This window comes from Vitis riparia, chromosome 2, assembly GCF_004353265.1.
Source record: "Vitis riparia cultivar Riparia Gloire de Montpellier isolate 1030 chromosome 2, EGFV_Vit.rip_1.0, whole genome shotgun sequence".
NCBI classification, from domain to species: domain Eukaryota; kingdom Viridiplantae; phylum Streptophyta; class Magnoliopsida; order Vitales; family Vitaceae; genus Vitis; species Vitis riparia.
In genome coordinates this window covers 14659476-14683820 of record NC_048432.1, presented here as the reverse complement: position 1 = coordinate 14683820, position 24345 = coordinate 14659476, and the positions used below count along the sequence as shown (strand labels likewise).

General features: G+C 38.5%; 3 protein-coding genes across 3 annotated transcripts; 1 reads left to right on the top strand and 2 right to left on the bottom strand.

Moving 5' to 3' along the window:
* Window positions 1-1747: 1747 nt before the first annotated feature.
* LOC117927348 (axial regulator YABBY 1-like) lies at window positions 1748-4555 on the top strand. The gene is made up of 7 exons (XM_034846844.1): window positions 1748-2043; window positions 2199-2354; window positions 2450-2567; window positions 3534-3582; window positions 3748-3823; window positions 3943-4017; window positions 4103-4555. The coding sequence occupies exons 1-7, from the start codon at window positions 1951-1953 to the stop codon at window positions 4169-4171; spliced, it is 636 nt and encodes a 211-aa protein (XP_034702735.1). The 5' UTR covers window positions 1748-1950; the 3' UTR covers window positions 4172-4555.
* Window positions 4556-10198: 5643 nt separating this feature from the next.
* LOC117933912 (monocopper oxidase-like protein SKU5) lies at window positions 10199-15027 on the bottom strand. The gene is given in 10 exon segments (XM_034855497.1): window positions 10199-10572; window positions 10661-10860; window positions 11478-11556; window positions 11656-12021; window positions 12461-12827; window positions 13605-13743; window positions 13859-13950; window positions 13953-14128; window positions 14212-14321; window positions 14604-15027. Coding segments are annotated over 10 exon segments (1773 nt in total). The 5' UTR covers window positions 14745-15027; the 3' UTR covers window positions 10199-10469.
* Window positions 15028-20011: 4984 nt separating this feature from the next.
* LOC117904968 (acid beta-fructofuranosidase) lies at window positions 20012-24178 on the bottom strand. Its single transcript, XM_034817805.1, has 7 exons — window positions 23551-24178; window positions 22678-22686; window positions 21322-22178; window positions 21062-21223; window positions 20733-20968; window positions 20562-20649; window positions 20012-20481 (listed from the first exon to the last, which is right to left on the bottom strand). Exons 1-7 carry the CDS (start codon window positions 23987-23989, stop codon window positions 20278-20280), a joined length of 1995 nt encoding a protein of 664 aa, XP_034673696.1. The 5' UTR covers window positions 23990-24178; the 3' UTR covers window positions 20012-20277.
* Between the last annotated feature and the right edge of the window lie 167 nt (window positions 24179-24345).

Here is a 24345-nt window from a genome sequence, read left to right as displayed (position 1 = left end):
GTGGAGCTCTTGCTTTGAAGACAAGTATATATTCCATGGACAGATGGTACGTACGTAGTCAGTCCTTGATTAGAGCAAAGCTATCCCCTGATCCACCCTATACTGCAGCCATTTCGGAACCCCTTTCAATGACCGATGATATTGTGAACCAGACTACTAAAAAATCAAGTCAACCAACCATTTCTGGAATTCAAGAATAATTGATCTTAGAATAAGCACATTGATACAGATGGAAAATAGATGAACTCATTTCAAATTATATGAAGAAATAACTTGAACATATTTTATCAGACTTCAATAAATTGTGAGCCTTTTTTTGTTTGATTAATTTTGGATTCCAAATAAATGAGAGTGCCCAATAAACCAAACGATCGATCTGTAATGATACTTGACTTTGTAGCTAGCATGGACGCATTCAAGTATGGGTCTTAGATTCTAAGGCACATTTCCCTTTCAAAATGTTCATAGGTATGGTTTGAAATTTGAAATAGATATAGACCATATCGATGGTCTATAAAGGGCCAACAAATTTCGCAAATCTTTCCTTATTACAAACACATTGAATTCTGCATGGGAGTTACACAGGACCCATCCCCGTTCTGAGTCATGAAGGTCATTAACATTTACCTTGGGATACATTTGGGGGGAAGAGAAACCTTAACGCTGGAATATTGACGAGGGTAGATGGTGATAGTTATGAAACAGAAAAACGAACATGTTAAAGAAAAAAAAAAAGTAGGAGATATGGAAACCATCTTTTTCTCCAAAGTTAAGGTCACAGCTGCTTTGCAAAATCTGTCACTGAAACCCTAGAAATCTGTGGAGGGGAAGGAGCGTGAGACAAAATCTAACCAAATTAGCCAACATAAGCCAAAAGGATATAGAAATTTAGTAAAGGACAAAGCTGATAGGAAGGGAAAGTCTGGCTACTGAGATGGCTGGGTTACTGACTTAAATACTGATCTGTATATGTGTAAGAAGAGAGTTATTGAGTGGTCAAATCGCTAAAAGTGAACTTACAGTTAGGAAATAAATAAAAAGAAGGGAAAAAAAATTAGAAGAAAACAGAAAAATATAATGATGATGATTGTAATATAATGAGTTGTGGAGCTCAAAAGTGAAGGAGATGGAGTATGAGTTAGGGTATGATTGTAACCCTAAGGAGGCGGAGGAGGAGGCGGAGGATGGAGGCTTATTGTCCGGGGGTTATAAGAGAGAAACATGAGTCATGAGTCATGGGGATGTGAGTGGGTTGGGTTTGGAAAGCGAGGCACAAAAGGCTTCGAACCATGACACACCTCTCTTAACTTCGAAAGCAACAGCTGAATGAGCCAAAGCTCTTATCACCCCATGCACACGTCCCTTTCTCGCTCCTCTCCCCCACATCTGCCGCCTCGCTCTCTCTCTCTCTCTCTCTCTCTCTCTCACTCACTCACTCTCTCTCTCTCACTCACTCACTCACTCTCTCTCACTTCATATGACACACATCGGGAATGCCAACCACACACGTTCCTTTCTTATGTCATATCATAAAACCATGTGTAATATGCATAATGTATGTTGGAAATAGTATGCGATCTAACTCTCCCACATATGTGATTGGTTGATCATCATCATTCATTCTATAACATGGATGCATCCACACATAGATGCATTACTTACCGTATATACATGTATGTATGAACTATAAACAACAACGCTAAGAAACTGAGGGGAAGAGAGAAAACTACCAGATCCTCTCTCTCTCTCTCTCTCGTCTTATATCTACTAGACCAAGCAGATCTCTCACCTCTCCTCTTTCTCTCTCTTTCTCTTTATCTCCTTTCTTTCATAACTCATAATCAACAAAAGCAGACCCAAGGAGTTGGTTAATCTGTCAATCAATCAATCAGTCAATCAATCAGCCAGTGGGAGCAATCAAATCACATCCAAGAGAACAGGGAATCAAAGATGTCCTCCTCTTCAACCTTGTCGCTGGACCACCTCCCTCCTTCCGAGCAGCTCTGTTATGTCCATTGCAACATTTGCGACACCGTTCTCGCGGTATTCCTTTGCCTTACTTGTTTTGTATTCTTCACGCTAGCTCTAATCCATTTTCTTTACCCAATTAGGTTAGGGTTTTTCTTTTCTTTTCTCTTCTTTCTCATATTCATCTTTTGGGGTTTCCCATTTTTTCCCTTGCTTGTTTTATGATATAGGTGAGCGTTCCTTGCACCAGTCTGTTCAAGACTGTTACTGTTCGATGTGGACACTGCACTAACCTGTTGCCAGTAAACCTTCGTGGATTGCTTCTACCTTCAGCCAATCAGCTTCACCTGGGCCACGCCTTCTTCTCTCCTTCCCATAATATTCTGGTATATCATAATCAACAGGCAGTTTCCAAGACAAAAATCCTAAATTTTTATACGAATTAATTAATGTTGCTGTTTGGTTGATAATTATGTTGCAGGAAGAGATGCCAAATCCATCTCCGAACTTTTTGATCAATCAGACCACCGCAAATGACTTTTCTGTGTTAGCTAGAGGAGGAGCTGATGAACTTCCCAGACCCCCGGTGATTAACAGACGTGAGATTCATTTTTACATCTTCTATTTCTTACTGCTTTTCCAGGCCCTTAGCTCTGGGTGCTTGAATATAACTGTTTTGGCTCACCAGATTGTTCCCTAACTTGTCGATACCATTTTTCCTAAGGAGTGGATTTGAAGGAAATTTTCAAAACACCTGCACTTTAGTCTGTTAAGTATACAGTACTCTCTTAGGCAATCAAGAAAAAAGCGGAAAAGAATCAGCCCCATTTGCTTTTTTGCTTTTCCCTACAGTTTTAGAGGGTCTCTTGGTCTGGTGACAGGGGAGAAAGAACCTTTAACACGTCAGTTAATTTGAAGCCTAAACCTCTTATGAGAGCTATTCCAGACTTCTGTTATGATACCACAAGCTTCATTTAGCAATAGCTTTTCTAAAGTTTGTTTCACGCCCTGCCATTGCTGTCCTCCATTGACACTCCACTTTCTGGATCTAAAGCCATTATTTATATTTCTCTTTTTTTATTGTCTTTTTCTCTTTTTCCTTTTAACTGAGTCCTGAAAAGAAACCCTAACTACTGTGTTACTTGCACCCATCATTCCATATCTCCCAACACTCCTCGATAATCATCAGCAGGACCATGAAATTAATCATTAAAAGGCAAGCTGAAAACTTTTCAAGTTAAATCTAGTTGACAAGACTTCTTCTTTCATGCCTTTCTTTATTTTTGTGTTGTTGCCGAAGCCAAGTTTAATCTAGCCCATGTCCCTAAACATGTTAATCAAGCTGACCAGACAACAAATCATTTTATCTTACTAAATCTTTTCGATAGAGAATTCTCTCCCTGGAATCGTAGATAGTAAAGATACTATAGACGGTACATTATGGAGATAGAGAAACATTCATGAAGTGGCCAGACAGAGAAAGAGAGGAAGATCATAAAATGCAGAATTCCGCTAGAAGTCAGCATAAGTGATTTTAATGTGTCTGTATGTCTGTGCATGTCCAGCTCCGGAGAAGAGACAGAGAGTCCCGTCCGCGTACAACCGATTCATCAAGTGAGTAATTATATATAGAAAGCCCTATTACAATAATAACAGCAATAAGTCTTCTCTCTCTACTATTTCTATATATCATTTCCGGGATAAGACTATTACAGAAGCAGCTAAAAATTTGAAGCAAACGAATGGTCATGACCCTCTTTTATATACATCAATCTGCAGGGACGAGATCCAACGCATCAAGGCGGGAAACCCTGATATAACTCACAGAGAAGCCTTCAGTGCAGCTGCAAAGAATGTAAGATCCAGGAAAAGTTGTTAGGGTTGCATTTGTTGCCAAATTAGGGTAACATCTTTTGTGGGGTCGAACTTTGATATTTGAATGTATATAAATATGTTTGTTTTTCTTGCTTCCAGTGGGCCCATTTCCCTCACATCCACTTTGGACTCATGCCTGATCAGACGATGAAGAAGGCTAACGTGCGCCAACAGGTACTTAAGCACCCTCTCCATGTCTTCCTACTGCACTGCATGTGACTTCCTTCTCTCTGAATTTTTGTATTTTGGGCATTTGCAGGAAGGAGAGGACGTTCTCATGAAAGATGGCTTCTTTGCTTCTGCCAATGTCGGTGTCTCTCCTTACTAGAAGTGGACTTGTGTTGGTTTTTCTTTGTTCCTCTCTTTCCATCTGTTGTAAGCGCCTTCTCTCTCTCTCTCTCTCTCTCTCTCTCTCTCTCTCTCTTCTCTCTTGTAGAGAAGACTTCTAGCAGTAGTCTTTATTGCACGGCTTCCTATTGAAAATGGGGAAGAAAGGTTTTCAAGTTCGGATGCTTGTCAAGTCTAACAACTTCAATATCTACGTGACCCATTTGCCAATCAAGGTCTTTCAGTGTTGATACTTCTCTAGCCCGCATGTACTTTCAAACCTTTATGTCTACTTTTGTTTGGAAGACTTATCCTTAATGCTTCGATAATTATCATCAGCAATGTAGCTTTGCTAAATCAACTAGTTTCTTGTCTTTCATGTTTCTATTCATTCTGCACTTATACTTCTTTTTTATCAACCTTGTTCACATCATTCCGTTTTTAATTTGCATATTCACCCAAAACTCATATGCCAATTAGTTCACATTCTTTTCTAATTAATCACCATATCTATATGACTTTCTCTTTCACTGCTACAGAACCCTTCTCCATGGTGGGGGTAGGTGGACTGCTACCTGTTTATAATTCTCAAATAATAAGTTACTAAATGATAGGTCACTCACTTATACATCTTTAGGCTTGGGGCATCGTCTTCATTTGAAAACAAAGATATTTCTTTAAATTCAATTTGGGCTTCTTTCCTTGTGGGTACATGGTTGTGGGATTCGTGTTTGGGTTTGTTAATTTTTGTCCTGAGGGGTTGGGTTGGTGTGTAATTCGTGTAGCAGAGGGTTCCACAGAAATGCCAGAGTAAGACCTTGAAGATCAGAAATATATATATATATATATATATATTATGAAACTGATAAATAAATGAGATATGAGAACAATGAGATGTTAATTTCTTGGGATCCTGAAAATCATCCCCACGGACCCCACTGTTTATAAGGCTCAAATATAGGATGCATGGTTATGCGTGAATTGTTTAATTACTTGATCCACTGCCTCAATATTCATTTTGTAAGCTCAGAGTGTTTCAAAGTTGATAGTAAAGAGTGGCCTACCTGCATACCTGATGCATCATGCACCCAATTTTCTTAAGAAATCGTCATTTGCGCTTCCCTAGCCTGGGAAGATCGACTTATATTGAAACACAGAAACCCTCTCGTCCATTTCCACAATGCAATATTCCATTCAACTAAAATGAGAGTCTTAGATGAAAAGTAAAAGCTCCTCCTGACTGTTGAAATAAAGTAAATTTGAAAATGATGTAGGAACTCAAGGGATAGTAGGGTTTCTAATAATCTTAATACATAGGTTGAATAGAACAATTGTAATCCTATAATGATGGTGAATTATTCATGTTTGAAATGATTGTTCTTCAAGAGGAGTACTGGATGCGTAAAGGCATCATAATTCAGCATAATGATGGCACCGTGAAGTATATATATATATATATATATATATATATGTGCTTCGAATTGTTGCTCTATACAAAGAAATACAGTTGGAATTTGCTTTCATATTTGTGATTGAGAGTTCTAAAACATAGAACAAATCTCAAAGAAAATTGTGTTGCTATATTGGTATATAGTTGCATTAACTACTTGTTGACTTGATCCTACCTTGGAGTAAAGGCAAAATAGTTTCCAGACCAGCAAATTACTTCCCATGGCCGATAACATCAGATTCAACATTTATGAATGAACTAAACTTGCTGTATCACATAAATTTGACACTTTGAACATGCATGAATGAAATCTTGAAAAGAAACTGGTGAGGCATCAAGTTTGGACCCAAGTTTATCCCCTCTATTGCCCCCACTACTAAAAACAAGGACAAATATCTGAGGGTAAGATAGGAATTCAAACATGCACTCCCTTAAATCCCTCCAATTTATTCTCTCCCAATTCCTTGATTTCCATCATAAATCCACTAAATGATTAACGCAGCTCTTAATATGACATATTTGATTAACCCTTCTATCACAGAGGTTGTTGAAAAGGATATTTGAAAATAAGTAGAATTTGAAGTTGCGATAGTCATTATTTGAAGTTTCAAGGCATATATGTACGTACATGGTCCATCCCTTTGCTCAAATGACCATACAAACCCCCTCATGCTAGCACCCACTCTAGAAAAATGCCATACATTGAGAGTGTAGTTAAGAGTTCACTGCTAGCAGAAGCTAGTTACCAAGAAAAAAAAAAAAAAAAAAACACCCATAATATGTCTTGTATGTCTAATTTCCTTCATAAATATTCTTCTGTTGTACATTTTTTTGAATTCCTAACAAGTTTTTGAACCAGTGTTGATGCCATCCATGTTGTACATTTTTTCCCCCCACATTTTTCACCTCTACTGTACTTGAGTTAGAGACTATTTGGCCAATTGCTTGTAGTCCTCCGATCACGGTAAGATACAGTAGGGTAATTCCTCTAGGATGCAATTCATCCAGCCATTAGTTTTGTGGAATTTATTTGGCAGTCTAATAAATTAGCAGGCCGTGCATGGTTGTTTGAATGTTATTCAGTACTTGTGGTGCACCATTACTTATACCACATATAGGACTGAAAAAATAAATGATTAAACAGTACTACACAATATTTCCATACAAGATTGGAAATATGTTACAATATTTTCTTTAAAATGGATCTCTTCTCTTAAATATCCTAATTCTTTGAGTTTCATATATTATCGTCAATACATACTAATCTTAAATATTAATTCATTGGTAGTAGATGCACTAGTTTAAGAGAAACACTGTGATGCATAAACACAACCAAAAATGACACCTTTTCAATAACATTTCTAAACCTAATTGTGAGTGCTTTAAATAGATTGGTAGTTCCAAAGCCATATATATATATATTCTAAGCTTGGGTCTTTCAAAATCCATTGTTAAATTATTTAGCTATTTGAAAGTACCTAACTACTTATGATTTAATCGATTTAATTTTTATAATTAGAAGTCAAAAGATGATAATTTCTTTATTAAGGTGGTGTTTTTTTATTTAAATCTAAATAAAATTTTATTTTACTCAACTTTAAATATAATTTAATACTTAATAGTATTAATTGTTATGTTGTTTTTTTTTTTTTTATTAATTTAAGTATTAATAGAATGAAAATCATATTGAGATTGTGTTTTGATTGTTTCAAAATGCTATTTTTGTTTTTAATAAAAAGTTAAATATTTTGATTTTTTTTATTCAATTATATATAATTGAATCACAAGCATAAGATGGATTGCAGATCCCACTATTTAACTCTAATATTCTGAATTTGAATCGCACTTTTTTTTTTTCTAAATTGGGAGTATTTGTTTCTTCAGAGATTGAGCTTGGCATAAAGACTCTTGAAGTGTATTTGCTTGTAAATTTACGAAGTAGGACATTGACCACTACTGCCCAAAATTTGAAATTGCCGATTCACCTCACTCCATAAATTTCAAACTCTAAACACTACTACCAATTTAAATCTACCCTTGTTTGGGTTCATCCCTTGTGATCACGTTCACAATCGGCTATGATCTAAGTATATGGGCCAGCTGTGTAGTGGGTGATGGATCAGGGACTGAAAATGAATGTGATATCGCGTTCAAACCTGCTGGATGCATCGATCTTCGGGCTGGATCCCTCTACAGTAGCAGTAGTCACGCTTGCTGAAGTGGGGCAGTCATCACTGTTGCTGCGTTTCAACTGTCAAACATTTCTCCCTTAATGAAAAATGAATGTGGTGTACTGAATCGGGTTTGGCATGGCAGAAACCTCCATTTCAAGCAAACGAAATCCGTGAGCATGCAACCTCTTCCTCTGGCGCTGTCTGGGACAGCTTGGTACGTTGTCTTACATGTCTTAAGAAAATATCACAAGTTCAAAAACCTCTTCTTCTAACCTCTTTTGCTTTGAGTTTCATTTTTTTTCTTAACTTTATTTTTTGAAGTATTTTAACTTGTTATTAGATAAAGTCACTTCAAATGGAGTATTTCTCTCTGTTGGAGCCCCATTTTGGGCAGGTCTGGGCGGGAGGGCCTGTGCAGGGAAACAGGCAGAAATATTTGCTGTTTCGGGAACACTAGAATATGGTTAAGAGTGATTTGAAATAAATGGAGTGAATGGTGCCTTGAATTATAAAGCCGGGGCCAACAATGTCCAACAATACCCCACTTCATGTGCAGCCATTAATGCAACTCATAAGGAGTTGGAGAAAAGGTAACAATAGTGGGGCAAAATGATGCAAGAATCGTACGTGGATTTCTAAAAACAGAGGGGCCTTGGTGACAAGGATGGATTGTCGGAGTCACAGAGATCCAGGTGGGGAGGAAGCAAATAGAAGAAGCATTTTGCTGATTATTGTGAATTCTCCACTGCCCAAAAATTGTATGGAGAATTGAAGTTTGGGAGAGGCAAGCGTGGCTTGTAAAGTTGAAGGCATTTGCATAGGATGCTGCCATTTACCAAAAGGCTATTTTATCCTGCTCTTCCTACAAATGTACTTATCAATAAAAGGGCTTGAAAGAAAGCCCCCACAAGCACTGTTGAATCCCTGTAAAAGTTGCTTCTTCTTCTGTTGTCTCTCACCGTTTCAGCTCCAAAAGCCTCAAATCATGGAAGATGGAACACATGCTAAGCACTTCCACCATCCAGCTTTTCAGAAAGCATGTAATGCAAGTTATCAAAAGAAGAGTCCATAACAAAAACTTCCACTTGTATTAGTTGATATTGCAAATGTCGATGGCGAAAATGGTTGCAGTGGGATTTAGTCCTCAATTCCGCCTACAAATTTGCTCACAAGGTGAAACACAATGAACATTGAAATGAGGGGCCATTTGTGAAGATAAAAATTGGATACTCGCATTAAGCAGTCGGTTCTCCACCACTCTGATACAGGGTAAAACCGTGGGGCTAGCCTATTTCCTGAGCTTCCAAACAGCCCCCAAGATTGAACTGTATGATAAAAATGTGGGTAATTGAATAGGCAACACATAAAGACTTTAGAAAGGAATCGGTTGTGAGCAGCCATTGATAGGACCACACATTAGTTAAAAAAAAAAAAAACTGAGACGACAAAGATTGTTTTTTATCATATGTAGAAATCACACTGCCGAACTCTGCCTGACAGGAAAAATCAAGCTATTGTCAAAGCATGCTTATACTGTATTGGCTTCAAAATGATGCATTTCCCCTGTATGGCACATGGGCATGTTTTGTTCTCAGTGGACTAATGAAGCAATGCCTACTCCATGCCTGACATTCACGACCCATCTTACAAGAGCAGATTTCAAGGTACACGTTGGTCTTCCTTGGTAGGCCTAGCGCCTATATATGGTTCTTTTAAGCCACAGGAAATTTAACGAATTCCATACAATCTTATCTCAGTTAAAGATTAAGATTTTACTTTTGAAACAGTTCTAAACTCATCTTGCAACGTTGCCATGAGATAGATCATTTTGCCGTTAGTTCCATCACTTGGTCGGTACAATTCGAAACAGGTAAGAACTACCCTATTAGTAAAATCTAGTTGATTTGTAGTAGAGACTTGAAACCTACTCTGTAGCCCATTGTCTCCTTTGGACAAAAAGGGTAAAGAAATAACGTCTAATAGCACCTTTGTTTACTGCAAAACCTACTCGAGCGAACAAACTAAGAATTGAAATGTTATGATTTTGCTCCATCTGCAGGATAACTAAGAATCCCAAGGAGATCAAAAAGCTAAAAACAGCAAATTAAGAACTTTAAGGAGCCATGCTGATCCAGCTAGACCCACAGCTTCTGCCATCCACGTTAACACCTGTAAATTAGTCTTATGTCTCTCAGGATGATTTTCTTTAGGAAGGCTCATGATTTTTTTATATTCCACACTGACGGACATTTAGCTCATCAAACCCCTGTTGAGTAGACAATCATCTCCTATTTTTATCACTCGTTCAACATGCACACAAAAGATAATACATCTTGTCTTCAGCAGTTCAAACTCCTAAGTTACAATAGAAGTGGAACAAAATGATAACAGAAATTCAAAGTTGTTATTTAAAACAGACTAAACTAACACATGGGAAGTTAATTGTATTGAAAATTGATGAATTGTCATCAGTACATAAAGTTTGGAGGTAATAAAAGAATGATAAATCCCAACAACCCAGGGAGCACATTAGACATCGTGAAATAAAAAAATAAATACCAAAATCATCGAACATTCATATCAACAAGACTAGAATTATTACACACCTAACACTCACAATCACAAACCTCACTAAGCAAGCATGGCTCCCCTCAAGCAACTTAAGGTGAAGAGGTTTAGTGGAAAGTGGAGATTGCAGCATAGATCATCAACAGAGTGAAGAAAATACTTAATTTACTGCCACTGATTGATGTGGTTGAAGAAGTGATGTCTTGTGGCCTGAAAATGAAAAGGAAATGTAGAACCAAAGTTGGTTAAAAGAGACAACTAGTGAAGAAAAGAAAGTAAGAATGGGTCTTATGCATACTTCTGCATTTTGCTCAGGGCACCGCAAAAAAGGGCATTATCTGGCATGGGCAACTCAGTCTTGTTTGTAGCCTCTGGATTGACAACCCTGACATATGTTTCTTGGCCAAGATGCCATGAGTCAAGATTTTCTGCTCTCAGGTTCCAAACTCCAACATTGTCGAGAGAGATTAAGATTGCCGTCCATGCACCAGGGAAAACCTGCATAGCACAGAAATAGGAATGTTCTGAGCACCCTTTGAGTTTGTGGAGACCACCACAACTTTTCAGGTCATTGCTTTATGGGCACTGGCACAGTGTAAAATAATACAGAACCAGGCAAAATGAACCAAATAGTTTACAGCTGAAATGCTCTAATTTAATTGGAGTCCATAGAGTGCTTATGAATTTATACATTTGCGCATTCTCCTCGATGATGATCCATCATTCCCACAGCATGAAGCAAATAGACTCTAACTTATCTGGCCTTCCACAGTTTCTCTCTCTGGAGTGGTTGAGAGGAAAATATGAAATAATAAAATAAAATGATGGAATCAAGTTTCCAGAGCCTCAATGGCCCATGACAAGGTATGATTGGCTTGGTAACACTAGCGTTTGTGACACAGAGTTAGGGATGTACCAATGGTTTCCCCACACTATAGAATCCTGAATCCATCATCTCATTAGGCATGTGAATAAGAGCATATGTTCCTATTCATACTATTAAGTCAAAAATGAAAATAGAAAGGGCTAAACAAATAACACCATGCTACCCCAAGGCTTTAGAAGGTATCAATTTAGACTAAAAGCACATTCCTGTCCGGACAATGCGGACATACCTGTGTAGTGGAGCGGGCAATTCCATCCCATTTATTATACGTGCCCCTGCTATTCTCAGTCCACTCACCATAATCCATCCTGCAATTAGTTAACCAATATTGAGAAAAATCATGTACACTCAACCAACATATACACATGTTGATATAATAAAGCCTAGAGGGAGGAAACAAATCCTACCCAACAACGAAAAATGCATATCCATTCATGTGATAGCTCTGCATCTTGGTGTCATTGTTCTGTAGTATTACTTCCATAAATCCCCTATATGTACCATTAATTACAGATGTTTCCATCCGAGGTGATCCAGTAAGTGGGGTTTTGGGGAAATCAAGCTTATATACTCCCTTCACCTTGAACTGATCTGCAAGCCTGATTGGTGTGGTGGGATTAACAAATGATATCCCACTGAGTGTTGTCCTCATTTTCCCATCGATCGTCACAGGTGGCTTGTTTTTCAACACATAAACATCAGTCACATTGATTGAGCCATACCTAAAAGATCCCTGTGGGTTAGGACGAGCACCACTAGCAGATACATTCCACCTGCACACAGTGATAAAAATGGAGAAACAGTACCAAAGTAATCAGAAACCTCTAGTATTTTATAGAAATCTAGAAATGAACCTTTTTTATTTGAAAATGCAATGCCCAGTTCCACTACATATAATCATCTGCAAATATGATTGGAACTGAAAAATACTTTCTGAATTATTTTAAAGACTTCTCTAGATATACAACATGCTATCTAGTCTATTAGCACTAGTTTCCTGACTTATCATGATATCTTTATGATGAGTTCCAAAAATTAGAGTTGTTTACCAACTAATAGTATTTTGTAGAAACAAGAATACCTGGATCTAAATGGTGTGTTTGAAAAATGATATACTATCATTGGAAGGTACAGAAAGAAAGACATACTGAAAAATCATTTTCTTTCACAAGAATAGTGTGCTAATGCATTCAAACCGCATTATGAACAAACCTGATGGATCTAGCTTGGTTCATTGAGAATGTTTTGTCGAATTCATCGTTTGGTGGGTCTGGAAGGGGACCAGATGCCTTTCCTTTGGAATTTGAATAACGCAAAATGGCAACACCAGTAACCCGTTTCCAAAGTGACTCATTCACAAACCTAGCGCTAGCTACAATGTAGTAATCAGTACTTGCATTCTGATCCATGGTTACCAAAAATGAATAAGATTGCCCAACATGAATATCTAAGCTAGTATAATTCTGTTGCACTGTGTATGATCCCTCTGTCTCTGCTAAAAGCAGATTATGATTCTGGATCCTGAAATTCAAACTAGTCGATACTCCAACATTGTGTACTCGAATACGATAAGTCTTGCCTGTTCAAATTTACAACTTTGTCAATCAACAGTTCAAATAGTTCTTCAACAAGTAAAAAGGTGATATCCACATCTAAATAAAATATTTAGTATAGTAAGACACTATGCATTAATATGTGTTTGAATGCAAGCAGGTATTATCGTTCTCGAGAATTATGTGATGCAAGGTTCTATATATCCATAACCCTCAAAAGAGCCTCTCTTTATTTTCCTTACAACTGTTGAAGGTCTTAAGAGTCAGTAATTTGTTTCCCAATAATGTCAGTGGATGGATGAAAGATTGCAGGTAATCTTGGTTCTCATGGTAAATCTTAAGACCACACAACATCAGGAAGAAAACTATTATACTCATCTAAAGTTATAGCCCTATTTCCATGACTATTTTTTTTTGCATCCACCAATTTATCACATCTCCACACACGATTTATCTCACAACAAAGAATAAGGCAAGAACAAAATCAGAAACAAAAACAGAAAAAGGAAAAAAAAAAAAAAAAGGAGGAAAGAAAAATAGAATTCCTGCTGGAAATAACAGTTCCCTGACGCAAATAGAATGATATCTCTTACATTTTACAGAAACAGGCATTCAAAGTTCAAACATCCCTAGATAGTAAAGCCTCTACCAATCTAACTATTTGTCACTCTCAAGTCCAGTTCACAGCCCTGCAAGACAAACATCCCTAGATAGTAGATGACTAAAACAGACAAAACCATTCCATGAACAGACAGAACTGTTAACAAATTATTCCTTAACAATGAGCTATGAAGATTAATCACCTGGCTGGACATCAATTGTTTCATAGTCAATGCCCTCAGGGACAAGCGTAGTGTTATATCTATAAGGGCCTTTCCCATTAATGAGAACCCCATTTGGCATACCAAGTTCTTTTCCTCCGTTAAGGGTCTTCCTCAGATCCTACAATTTAAAGAAAAGAGAAGAGAGAAAAAAGAAGACCAGCATTACATACATAACATCCTAAACCCAACATCAACATAAAGAGGATCATTCTGATAATCTAACAAACACTAACCGTGTGATTCTTGGTGTACCAATCACCAATCATAATGGTGATATCCCCATCTGGGGTGGCGAAAGGAATCGGAATTATAGCTCGGTTGTTTAAATAAAACCGCCATACCCGCCTGCTGCTCTCTGAAAATTGAGAGACGGGAAGTAAAAGAAGCTCCCAATCTGATCCTTGACCTGAAACTGGTAGGTCCAATTCCATTTTGGTGGAATCGGACAATTTGTGCCCAGAACACCATCTTGCCATGAGCTACGCCGCTGTTGAATCCCTGACCTGTTGCACACATCAAAACATTACATTCCAAAACTTCAACTACTTCCAATTCAAATTAGCGAGAAAATCACTACAAAACTCACCAGGTAATGAGGAGATTCTCATCCAATTTGTTCCGTACATTAACTACGACATTGTTGTTAGTAGTGGCATTAACTACAGGACCGGGGAACTTTCCATTTATAGCAATAACCTGCAAAGCAATGCAAATGGAAAGAAGATTACTAGAACCCTAAAAAGGAAAGCTTTTCAGCATCATTTCAAAGCCCATCATCTCGTTTCACTTAACACTACAACCACGAAGCTCAGAACACAAAATAAGTAAGAACAGTTTGCAGATCTGAAGCCACTGACTGAAATTTCAAAATCTAAGACCAACCCATGAACCATTCATGAAAATAAACCAGACCCGCGTGAGAAGATCCAGTGAAACTGGAGGGAGAAAGTAGAAAACAGAAAGATCCGAGGAACAAACCTGCTGGGGAACACCCAGAGGAGAAGCAGTGATGTAGGAGACCTCAAAATCAAAGTGAACGAAGGGATCTTCAGCAAAACAGAAGCTCAAAAGTAAGGCAATGTGGATAAGCGACAGTCCGAGAAAACCCGAAGAAGCCATGTATGAGACTTTTGGGAGTTGGTTAGAAATTTAGAGCCGATTTGTGAAGCTTTTGGTTACTCACATATTCAGAAAGAGGGAGAGAGAAAGCAGAAGCAGAGCAGAGAGGTAGAGAGAGAGAGAGTGAACGGCTATATTTACTTTTGTACAATATTTTTGGGGGTGGGTTGTAGCAAAGCACTTTGGTTGGCTTTTGAGAGTTGATCCCAAGCTTTTGTCGGTCATCAGACTCATCACTCGTCAAACATCACTCATATCCGTTGAGAGAAGGGAAAAAAAAAAAAAAAAAAGCTTGAGAGAGAAGAGACGCAAGAGTCCCAGTCTCCTCCAATTTCCTCTCATCCGGTTCTTCCGTTTCAACAGAAGCAGAAAACAAAAATCTTGCGTATTAAATTAAATGAATGGAGTTGGGTAGAAAAAAAATTAATTACAAGAGGAGAGAGAAGGGTTAAAGAGAAGGAGAAAGAGAGTGTGGGAGGGTGAGTGACAGCGGAGAGCCAGGTCAGAAGTGAAGGGAAGACGTAGAAAAAGGAGGCACACGCGTATAGCAAAGGCATAAAACCAGTGTCGTCCAACCCCGACATTTAATCCAACGTTCGGATCTTCTGAAAGCGCCACATGATTGCCAGCCCACCACCTGCTCTCTGGTCCCCACCCCTTCTCTCTCTCTCTCTCTCCCATGCTCCTATTCCCACTTCCATTCAACGTTTCAGCCTCCTCCTTCCCTTCCCTCCTACTTCCCACCATCCATTTCTTTCAAACATATTTAGCTTTTTCTTTTTCTCAAATATCTTCTCTATTTGCCCTGGAATTTTGGATTCCAATGAGCTTCTATATAAAGTGGTGTAATATTGAGTCCTCCATTTAAAAGAATTTCAAACAGTATGTAATGTTAAAACCATAATAATTGCAGAGCCAGTGGCGCTGACACTCAGCCTCGATATCCCAAAATGTTACATATTTAGCAGCACTACTTTTTAGGCAATAGGTCAAAATACCGTGCGGTCCCACCATTACCAACCGTAATGGTGTGGGTCTTACATCACCCCCTCAGGTATTTAAATCCTACGGTGATGAATGAGCTGTGATGGTCACTATTGAGACTGCCTGTCATCGGCCCAACGACATGGATCATACGAGGATGCCAGCCATAAATAAACTTTCAGGATCCAGGAAGAAAATGATCAAGGATGAGTTATTGATAAAATATAATTAAAATACATTTGCAAAAAGGTTTCATAAGATTTAGACTAGAATATAACACTTCAATTATGAAAGAAGAGTAACATAAAATTTTCAAAATTATAAGGCAGCTCACCCACCAAGGATGGCTCCAAATTAAATACCCTGACCAAGAAGGTGAAAGTAAACAAGCAACGGGCAAAACTAAAACCCAGGGTTGTAGTGGGGCCCGTGACATAAGAATATTCAAGCATTTCCTTTTCTCCCAAATTGGGTATGGCACCCCAGGCAGCCCTGAATTGGTCTATTAACCATTCTAATTGATAGCTTGGCGTTACATGATATATTCCTTATTTTATTTACCATTGTGTTTGGTAATACAAGGCAACCCCTGAATTGGGCAAAAGCAGAAGGATGCAATCAATGCCCAGTAGCTTAACCAACAAGAATCATAAATAAAAGACATGATGCTTGCAAATTTTATTTGATTGCTATCAGATGGCACACTTATCTCATTCCCGGATGTGAGGTTAGGAACTTGGGATATTTTGGGGATTTCAGGGGTTGAGCCAGGATCTTGCCGACCAATGCAAGTGGAAACCAGCTCAAAGTTGGTGCGAGAAATTGGCCAATGGCCATTCATGACTTGGAAAAGCCTAGATTGCGGTTGTAATGGAGGGCGCTGCCCCCCATCCACTTGAGTGATTTCACACAGAATTTTCCCCCTCCAGATAATGCTACACCGATTATATATATCATTGAATTTCAATTTTTTTTTTTTCGTTTTCTAATTTTTAACACTTATAAAATGAGAATTAAATTTATATAAATAGCCCGAATCCCAATGGGAATGGGAATGGGAATGGGAATGGGAATGGGAATACCATTTATTTATCATACATATTTTGGGATTTTGTAGAGGAAAACAAGTGTTCAAGAAAATGTGTACGGGACATGGGTAGGTTCAAAGGGCTGATTGATGATTTTTATTTTATTTTTTAAATTTTCATTATAATTACATGCATGAAAATGTAGACATCACATGGTGGGATGATCCAAAATATTGAAAAATCCAGACGTGCCAACTCATTGATTGCTAAACCCGGTAAGACGACATCAATTTCCATGCTATCAATCTACATTATTATAACTTGTAATACAAACCTACCCATCTCCTCTTCTTATTTTAATGAAACCATAAACCATATAATATAATCCCCTGATTTGGTCCCAACTTGGTCAAGGAATGTCTTTAATTTATTTGTATGTTTTTGCATGGACCGCTGTACCTAAGTTATCGCAATAATAATAGCAGCACCAATTACAATAACATGGATCATGATGACTGTAGATAATAAGATGTGCATGAGGCTGTGGGGTCTGAGTAATTGATTGAATGAGCAAGGCGGAGCATAAGGCGAGAACTGGGCAGCGATTGGCTCCAATCGGGCCTTACAATAATGGAGAAGGTGTTATAAGAAAATGGATGAGGCCACAGGGGCGGCAAGGCCATGGATTGGCCAAGGAGGTCAAACCATAATCAGACTCAGATCTAGGAAATTATAAGAGTGGAAGTTTTGTTTATTCACTTATTTTTCTTCAGATCTTAGATACAACTATGGTCAACGGGGTAGCTGAGTGTGAAAATAGATAATTAAATAGAGAGAGAGAGAGAGAGAATTTGGAGGCTTTTGTTTAGATATATTCATATTAAAACGGCAGACTGGGTGGGAGAGACCTTCCAATTCAGAGGCTCCCATGTTTCACATCAAGCCGAAGTGGGTGTGAAACTCTGAGGCCTCTTTGGCATAGAGTGTGGCCAAAATAATTGAGAATTCTCATGACCATCATAGCTAGGCCTAGTCTTTTTCTTTGGGACATGGTCCTGCCTGGGCTTGACCCAAAGGCCTTTATGATTACCGAGCCCCACTCTCGTCCTCAGCCCCTCAGGCACAAGCCCAACCTATCTCATGCCTAAACCAGATGTCCCCTCACTTAGGTTAGACAAAGTTTGTTATGGGTGGTTAACACAATTTAAATTTAACATGTTTTCCACGGGTTTGAATGGAATACAATAGTGTCCGAGTCAAATTCTTATATCATAGCCAACCCAATTATCCCCTTTAGGTAGTTTTTGGATCAATTTACATAATATGAATTTGACTTGAATTGATCCAATTAATAAACATGTTAATTAATCTAATTATAACTATAAACACTCATATTTGATTGTTTTTAAAATTTGTTTTTGAATAAATGGATTAATTGGATTAAAAATAAATAAGTTAAAATATTAAACATATAGACTTATACAAAACTCATCTTATTAAAAATTAAATTATTAAATGGATTATACGAGGTATTACTTGTTTAATAATTAAGTCATATGCGGATTTATATTTTTAATCCGATAATTATTTGTATCATGTTTGGATTAACCTATTTAATAGAATGTCCAAACTTCAATATGATACAGGCGCAACCTACAAACATGAATTGTCACTCCTATATGCCACACTATTCTTTTACCCCTCAATCATGCACACTAAAGAGTTGAAGATTATCCATTAATCTGGAAATTTTGAAGAGGTCTTGTTGAGGCCTCGCGTCCCTGTGATTCACGTAACTGCCAAATGGATGCACGTTCTCAACCAATATTGAGTTCTGGCTCAGTAGTCACTGCAAAAGATGTCCGGATAGGGTGTCCGGACACACCCTCCAATGGTTTTATCAGCCATGTATAGAGAGATCAATCAGTTGGCCTTTTACTAGGTATAGCAAGCTTACCTTCCTCTTTGTGTGAAGGTTCATATATATATAGTGACAGAAGCTCTGCCTCCCTCTTTAATGGTGGGGAGACTTTTTGGCTCGTCATGATGCCTCTAGGTGGTGGCAGGGCCATCATTACCCTACGTGCGGTTGTCAGAGATCTTTGGAGGTGACTTAGCTGTCATAGATCGTGGGAGGTGACTTGCCATCATTCCTATCATTTCGCTCTATAGGCGGCAGAATGTGGGCTGTAGCAGGCTGTCGGAATGACGTAGTAAGACTTGCTTACTTTGATCAACGATCCGGACAAGAACATATCCAGATAGGATATGACGGTCGTCCGGATGTGATATAGCGGTCGTCCGGATGTGATGTTTGCAAGTGTCGTGTGCTTCTCCTTTAAGGAGGCCGGATAGGAGAAGCACGCCACGTGTCCTCTTGGGAAAGTCCGGATGGAGCTGATCCGGATAAAAACGCGTGCCACGTGTCATCAGGTGGAGGGGTCCCTACAGGTTTGAGTCTTACTCCAATGAAGAAGAAGTCAAACAGACTCAAACCCAAGTCTCTGATCGAGCTCCTGGATGCTTATTAAATTAGAACCAGACACATACCATAAGACGTTGCTTACTGAATGCTTCTCCAATTTTTCTCAAGAGAAGGTCCATATTTTTAAAGTATTGTTGAAAAGATGAAGCTTGCTTGTTTTTCTCTTCTCATCTTTTGTTTAACATCCAAAGCAACTGGACAGTTAGCCCTTTCCTATAAAAATAAAAAATTCAATTGCTATTCTCATCTCTGCTTCCCCTCAACAATTGAACCATCCATAAGATTGTAAAGAAACTGTCCACATATGGCCAAGAGGCTCCATCTAGGTGGAAGCTTTCTAACCAATTTCAGTTTCAATTAACACAATGGTAGGTTAATCACTTTAAGGCAATGCCAATAGTAATTCTCCTTTTATGGGTTTAGAGTTTGTTTGACAGTAATTTTAGGAAGTGTTTATAATATTTTTAACACTTATAAATTTATTTCATTCGAATGTTACAAATACTAGAAACGTTTTTTAAAATCAATACAAAACGCACTCTTAGTTCATTTTGAATTTGCTAATTCGGTCTAATGTCTAGTACATACCATTTTGCTGAGGGAATTTTTTGACACCCATATCTTAAAATGCCTACAATTAGATGGTATATACGAAAGGAATAATAACTTGGGGATTATCTGAAAATGCAACTCTTGTTGAAAACCAAAATCCTCTGAATAAATTAATCTTTTTACAAACAAACTCAGCTATGCATCTGCTCAGAAAGATATGAAGAAATAGAGCAAAGCCTACATATTTATAATAATAATGCATCTGAATTACATGGTTATAAATGCACAACAACGAGGTTTCCAACGGTAATGCATCCATGGAAGATGTATTTCACTCTGCTGAAAAAAGGGTCTATTTTTATCTTACAAAGGGGTCAAATATATGGACTGTCTTGACAATATGAAAAAAAGTGAGATGATAAGACCTAATACAACCGGTGGGATCATGAGCTGATCGGAATGAAAACACAAGTGAGGCGTAGTTTTAGGACTCCTGATGGGATGAGTAGGGGCGGATGTATGCAGACTTCATTGCCCATGTCTGGATTGAGGCAGTGATGCTGGCTGAGGTAGCATTGTTGAAGACATAGAGCTGAGCTGCTCCATAGATCGCCTTGGTTGGATACACCCGGGATGTGATGCATGTCCTTCCACCTTGCGCAAAGCTTTCTATTATGGAATGATCCACCTGCGCCACCATTCATTTTCATCAGAATTGCTTTTGATAAAGACATTCAGAGAAGTGAAAAACCAGTGTTTTAATTTTACCAGTATCCTCATGGATAACTTTTCTCCTTTGATTACTGGAACTGTGCTCCCAAAAATTCGTTTATCGACATCATTTGCTAGAGAAGACCTAGGAGAAACAAAAAGTAATTTCATTAGAAACGCCAACATGAGCAATGAGCAATGAGCATGATAGGCGGGATGGAAACCAACCTTGACTCATCAGTACAGAAGAAAGTCTTCAGCTGGCCATCAGTGCCTTTGGCAACATAGAAGTACACAGGAGTCTGCTCACAACGGCCCTCGTCGGCGAGGAGCAGAAGGCCAAATGGTCCCAGTTCACCCCGTTGAGCAGATCCACCACTTGTGCGGCAGCTGTACTCCACATCGCTTTCACCTATTCTCTTCAAAGCCTCTTTATCAATCTCGAACTCAGCAGTAATGTCCATCTGTTGCAACACCAGAGTTCTCACAGTAAGCTCAGGAGTTTGTTCTCAAAAAAATTATGATTTAATTCCACACATTGAAAATAAAAAACAGACCTGTGTGGCTTTCTCCACTTCTAGTGTCACAACTGATCCTGGTCCAACCTCTAGTTTGTCAAATTTTTTGCTACTCTTTCTCAAACTCTTGATCTCCGCCACTGGCCACTGAAGTATATTGGTACCAGTCTTCTTGTCGAAGACCACCGTCCTTGGAATGCTCTGCCACACAAAATAATCCAAACACAGCCTTGTCATCATCACCCAAGTAGTTCAAATCAGGCTTTAAATATATGTAGGAACCAGAGAAAAAAACAGACCTGAACAGATGCCCATCCCTTCTTGATATCAGCAGATTCGCCATCAGTTTCTCCAATCCAACCCCACAATATTCTCCTCTGCTTGTTTTGATCATAGAACGTCTTGGAAGCATAGAACTTGCCATAATCATACCTCAGGCCAATACCAACATCCAAATTGGGATTATCTGGAGTCCAATTACCTGACTCCAGCGAATAAGTCCCAATGGCATAGTAATCATTCTTGTCATCATCAAGGCTAGCCTTGAGCACATGCTTGACTCCCGGGCCATTAAAGGAAGTGTCCAACCCATTATCTTCCTTCAATGATACAGGGTAGAGGTCCACACACTCCCACATGCCGGTGCCAGGGACAGCATGAAGAACCCCTTCTATGAGCTCATACTTCTTGAAGTCCTCAGTATTATAAACTAAAGAAATGCCAGTTTTGTTAACTTTAGAGCCGATAGCAATCCTCCATTTTCCATCGGGCCAATACCAGGCTGTTGTAGGGTCACGAAAGTCCTTGTCATCGATGCCTGGTGGGGGAACAAGCACTGGGTTACCTGGGTACTTGACCCAGTCCACAAGGAGTGGATCAGACAAGTCAGCAGGGTATGCCAGGTTCTGGACCTGCACCGACTCATTGGTGGCACCAGTGTAGAGCATGATCACTTGCCCATCAGAGAGAAGGGTTGCAGAGCCAGTCCACACACCATTGGTGTCATACCACTGATCAGCCACCATGGCCAAAGGGAGATGAAGCCACTCTATGAGGTCCTTTGACACGGCATGGCCCCACACTATGTTGCCCCACACTGCAGCATCTGGGTTGTACTGGTAGAAGAAGTGATACCATCCACCATAGAACATTGGACCTACAAAAAGCAAAAAGCCATTGCTCATGATGTCATTCCTTTCAAATTCAAACTGAGGGCTCATGATGTCATTCCTTTCAAATTCAAACGGTTACCTCACATCAAACAACTATTTAAAAATAATTAATATTTTATATATTTTTATCCTCTAATATATAAAACTTAGAATTATTTTTTACAAAAAAAAAAAAAAAAAAAAAAAAATATATATATATATATATATATATATATATATATATATATATATTAAAGTGCTACCTTTCAATCGAAAAACATATAAATTTTTAATTATTTTTAGATAAACATCCTGAAAACATTTTTAAAAAAATAAAAAGTACTACCTTTTTAATCGAAAAATATAAAATTCTAATTATTTTTAAATAATCATTTTATAAATTTAAGTTATTATTTTCTATTTTTCTTCACATGAAACACGTTTTTCCCAAATTAATTGCAGGTTGTACAGCAAACAGATGTGGAGAGGAGAAAGTAGCGTTACCGTTGGGATCTACAAAGCCGGCCAACGAGATTCCCCACCAGGAGCGCGAACCGACAAAGAGAGAAAAGTAATTAGTTCATGTAAGAATCTATATTGTCAAAATTTAAATTTTTAAAGCAATTCAGCAGAATAGGTGATGGTTCTTGGAATTTTGGGCTAATATTATTAAATTAACTTTTGAAATTAAAATGGTATATAAAATCTTAATTTCCTAAAATATTTGGATGGTGTTTTCGTATGTTTCTAAGAAAAGAAATTTGGGTAAGGGAGGTAATCCATGATTTGATTCCTTTCTCAACAAAATTTAACATTTATAACATATTTGTTTGAGGGGAGAATTGATGAACTTGACACATAAGTTTTTTAGATACTAAAAGTGACGCGTCATAAATAGACTCTCTTAAGAAGTTTATTTAATTAATTAATTTTAAAAAATATAAAAAATTATTCTTAATTTTAATAAAAGTGGTCTGATTAAAAATAATAAAATAATAGAAGAAATACATTAACAAGGTACCACTACGAAGTTTTTGTTTTATAGCCTTACTAAATGGCAATAATATTGATGGGACCCACCATTATACCTCTATTTCCATGCAAAATCTGATCTGTAGAACCTGTTTGGTTCCGTGTCTTAGGCGGTAACATTTTGTTTTATTAAAAAAATTTAAAAAGGAAAAAGGAATGGATTCGGGTACGTAAGAAAAGAAAATCTGAAATTATTCCAAATTGGATGTGCTTCCTTGGGGGGCGGCGACGGAATGGGAAGAAAGAAAAGCGATGCTGACTGAATTCCAAAATTCTATTTAAAAAGGTGCTGCGGAAATTTGAACCTCACAGTTGCAAACACAACCTTAATTTAAATAACCCTACCGTTCATCCAATTCTTTTCTGGTTGAAAATGATAACCCGTTCTTTGCCAAGTTAGCATGGTGTTGCTCCACGGAAACGGAGCTCTCACGCCGGAATGTAGCCGGAATGACTTCTCTGACACGCCCGCCGATGGCCCTCGTGACGCTGGCTCCAAAAACTGCGCAGATATATTCGTAGACTCCGCTGGTGCATTCAATGTCAAATCATTTTGTTGTGAATCTTGTGATACACTGGGCCCATTCTCACCGATTAAAGCCATTAACAACCCAACCAAGACCAACCCAGATAAGATGACCAAGAATCCCTTCAAGGGTAGCCGGGAATTTTCTCCAGCTGGTGGGTCTACATCCAAGAGCGGGGTGTAATGGTCAGGGACGGTGGCGGCGATGATGGGGTCCTCCGGATCGGCGAAGGTGCGGGCAGGGTTGGGGTCTGCCATGGTTGTTTTGCAGGTAGGAGAGGAATGAAGGTGACCGAAATGGGTTGTGCAGAGGCGTTTATGTGGGTGTTTTAGAGAGAGAAAGGAGAGAGAGGTGAGTTGGAATTTGTCGGATGACAGAGCGTGTGTCTGTTAGAGAGGGAGAGAGGGAGGGAGGGAGAAAGAAAGATCTCAGTTTGTAAATGTGTGTGTTTGTGATTTGGTATTAATGTGGAGTTATGCATGGCGGGTCTCCGGGTGAGGTGTTTCGAGAGATGATGTTAGGTTGAATGGTTCGTCTGGCTTCGCTGACAAGGAGAGAGAAAATTTCCCTGAAAAACAGTACGTTGTCTGTTTCAACACGAGATGTAACTCAA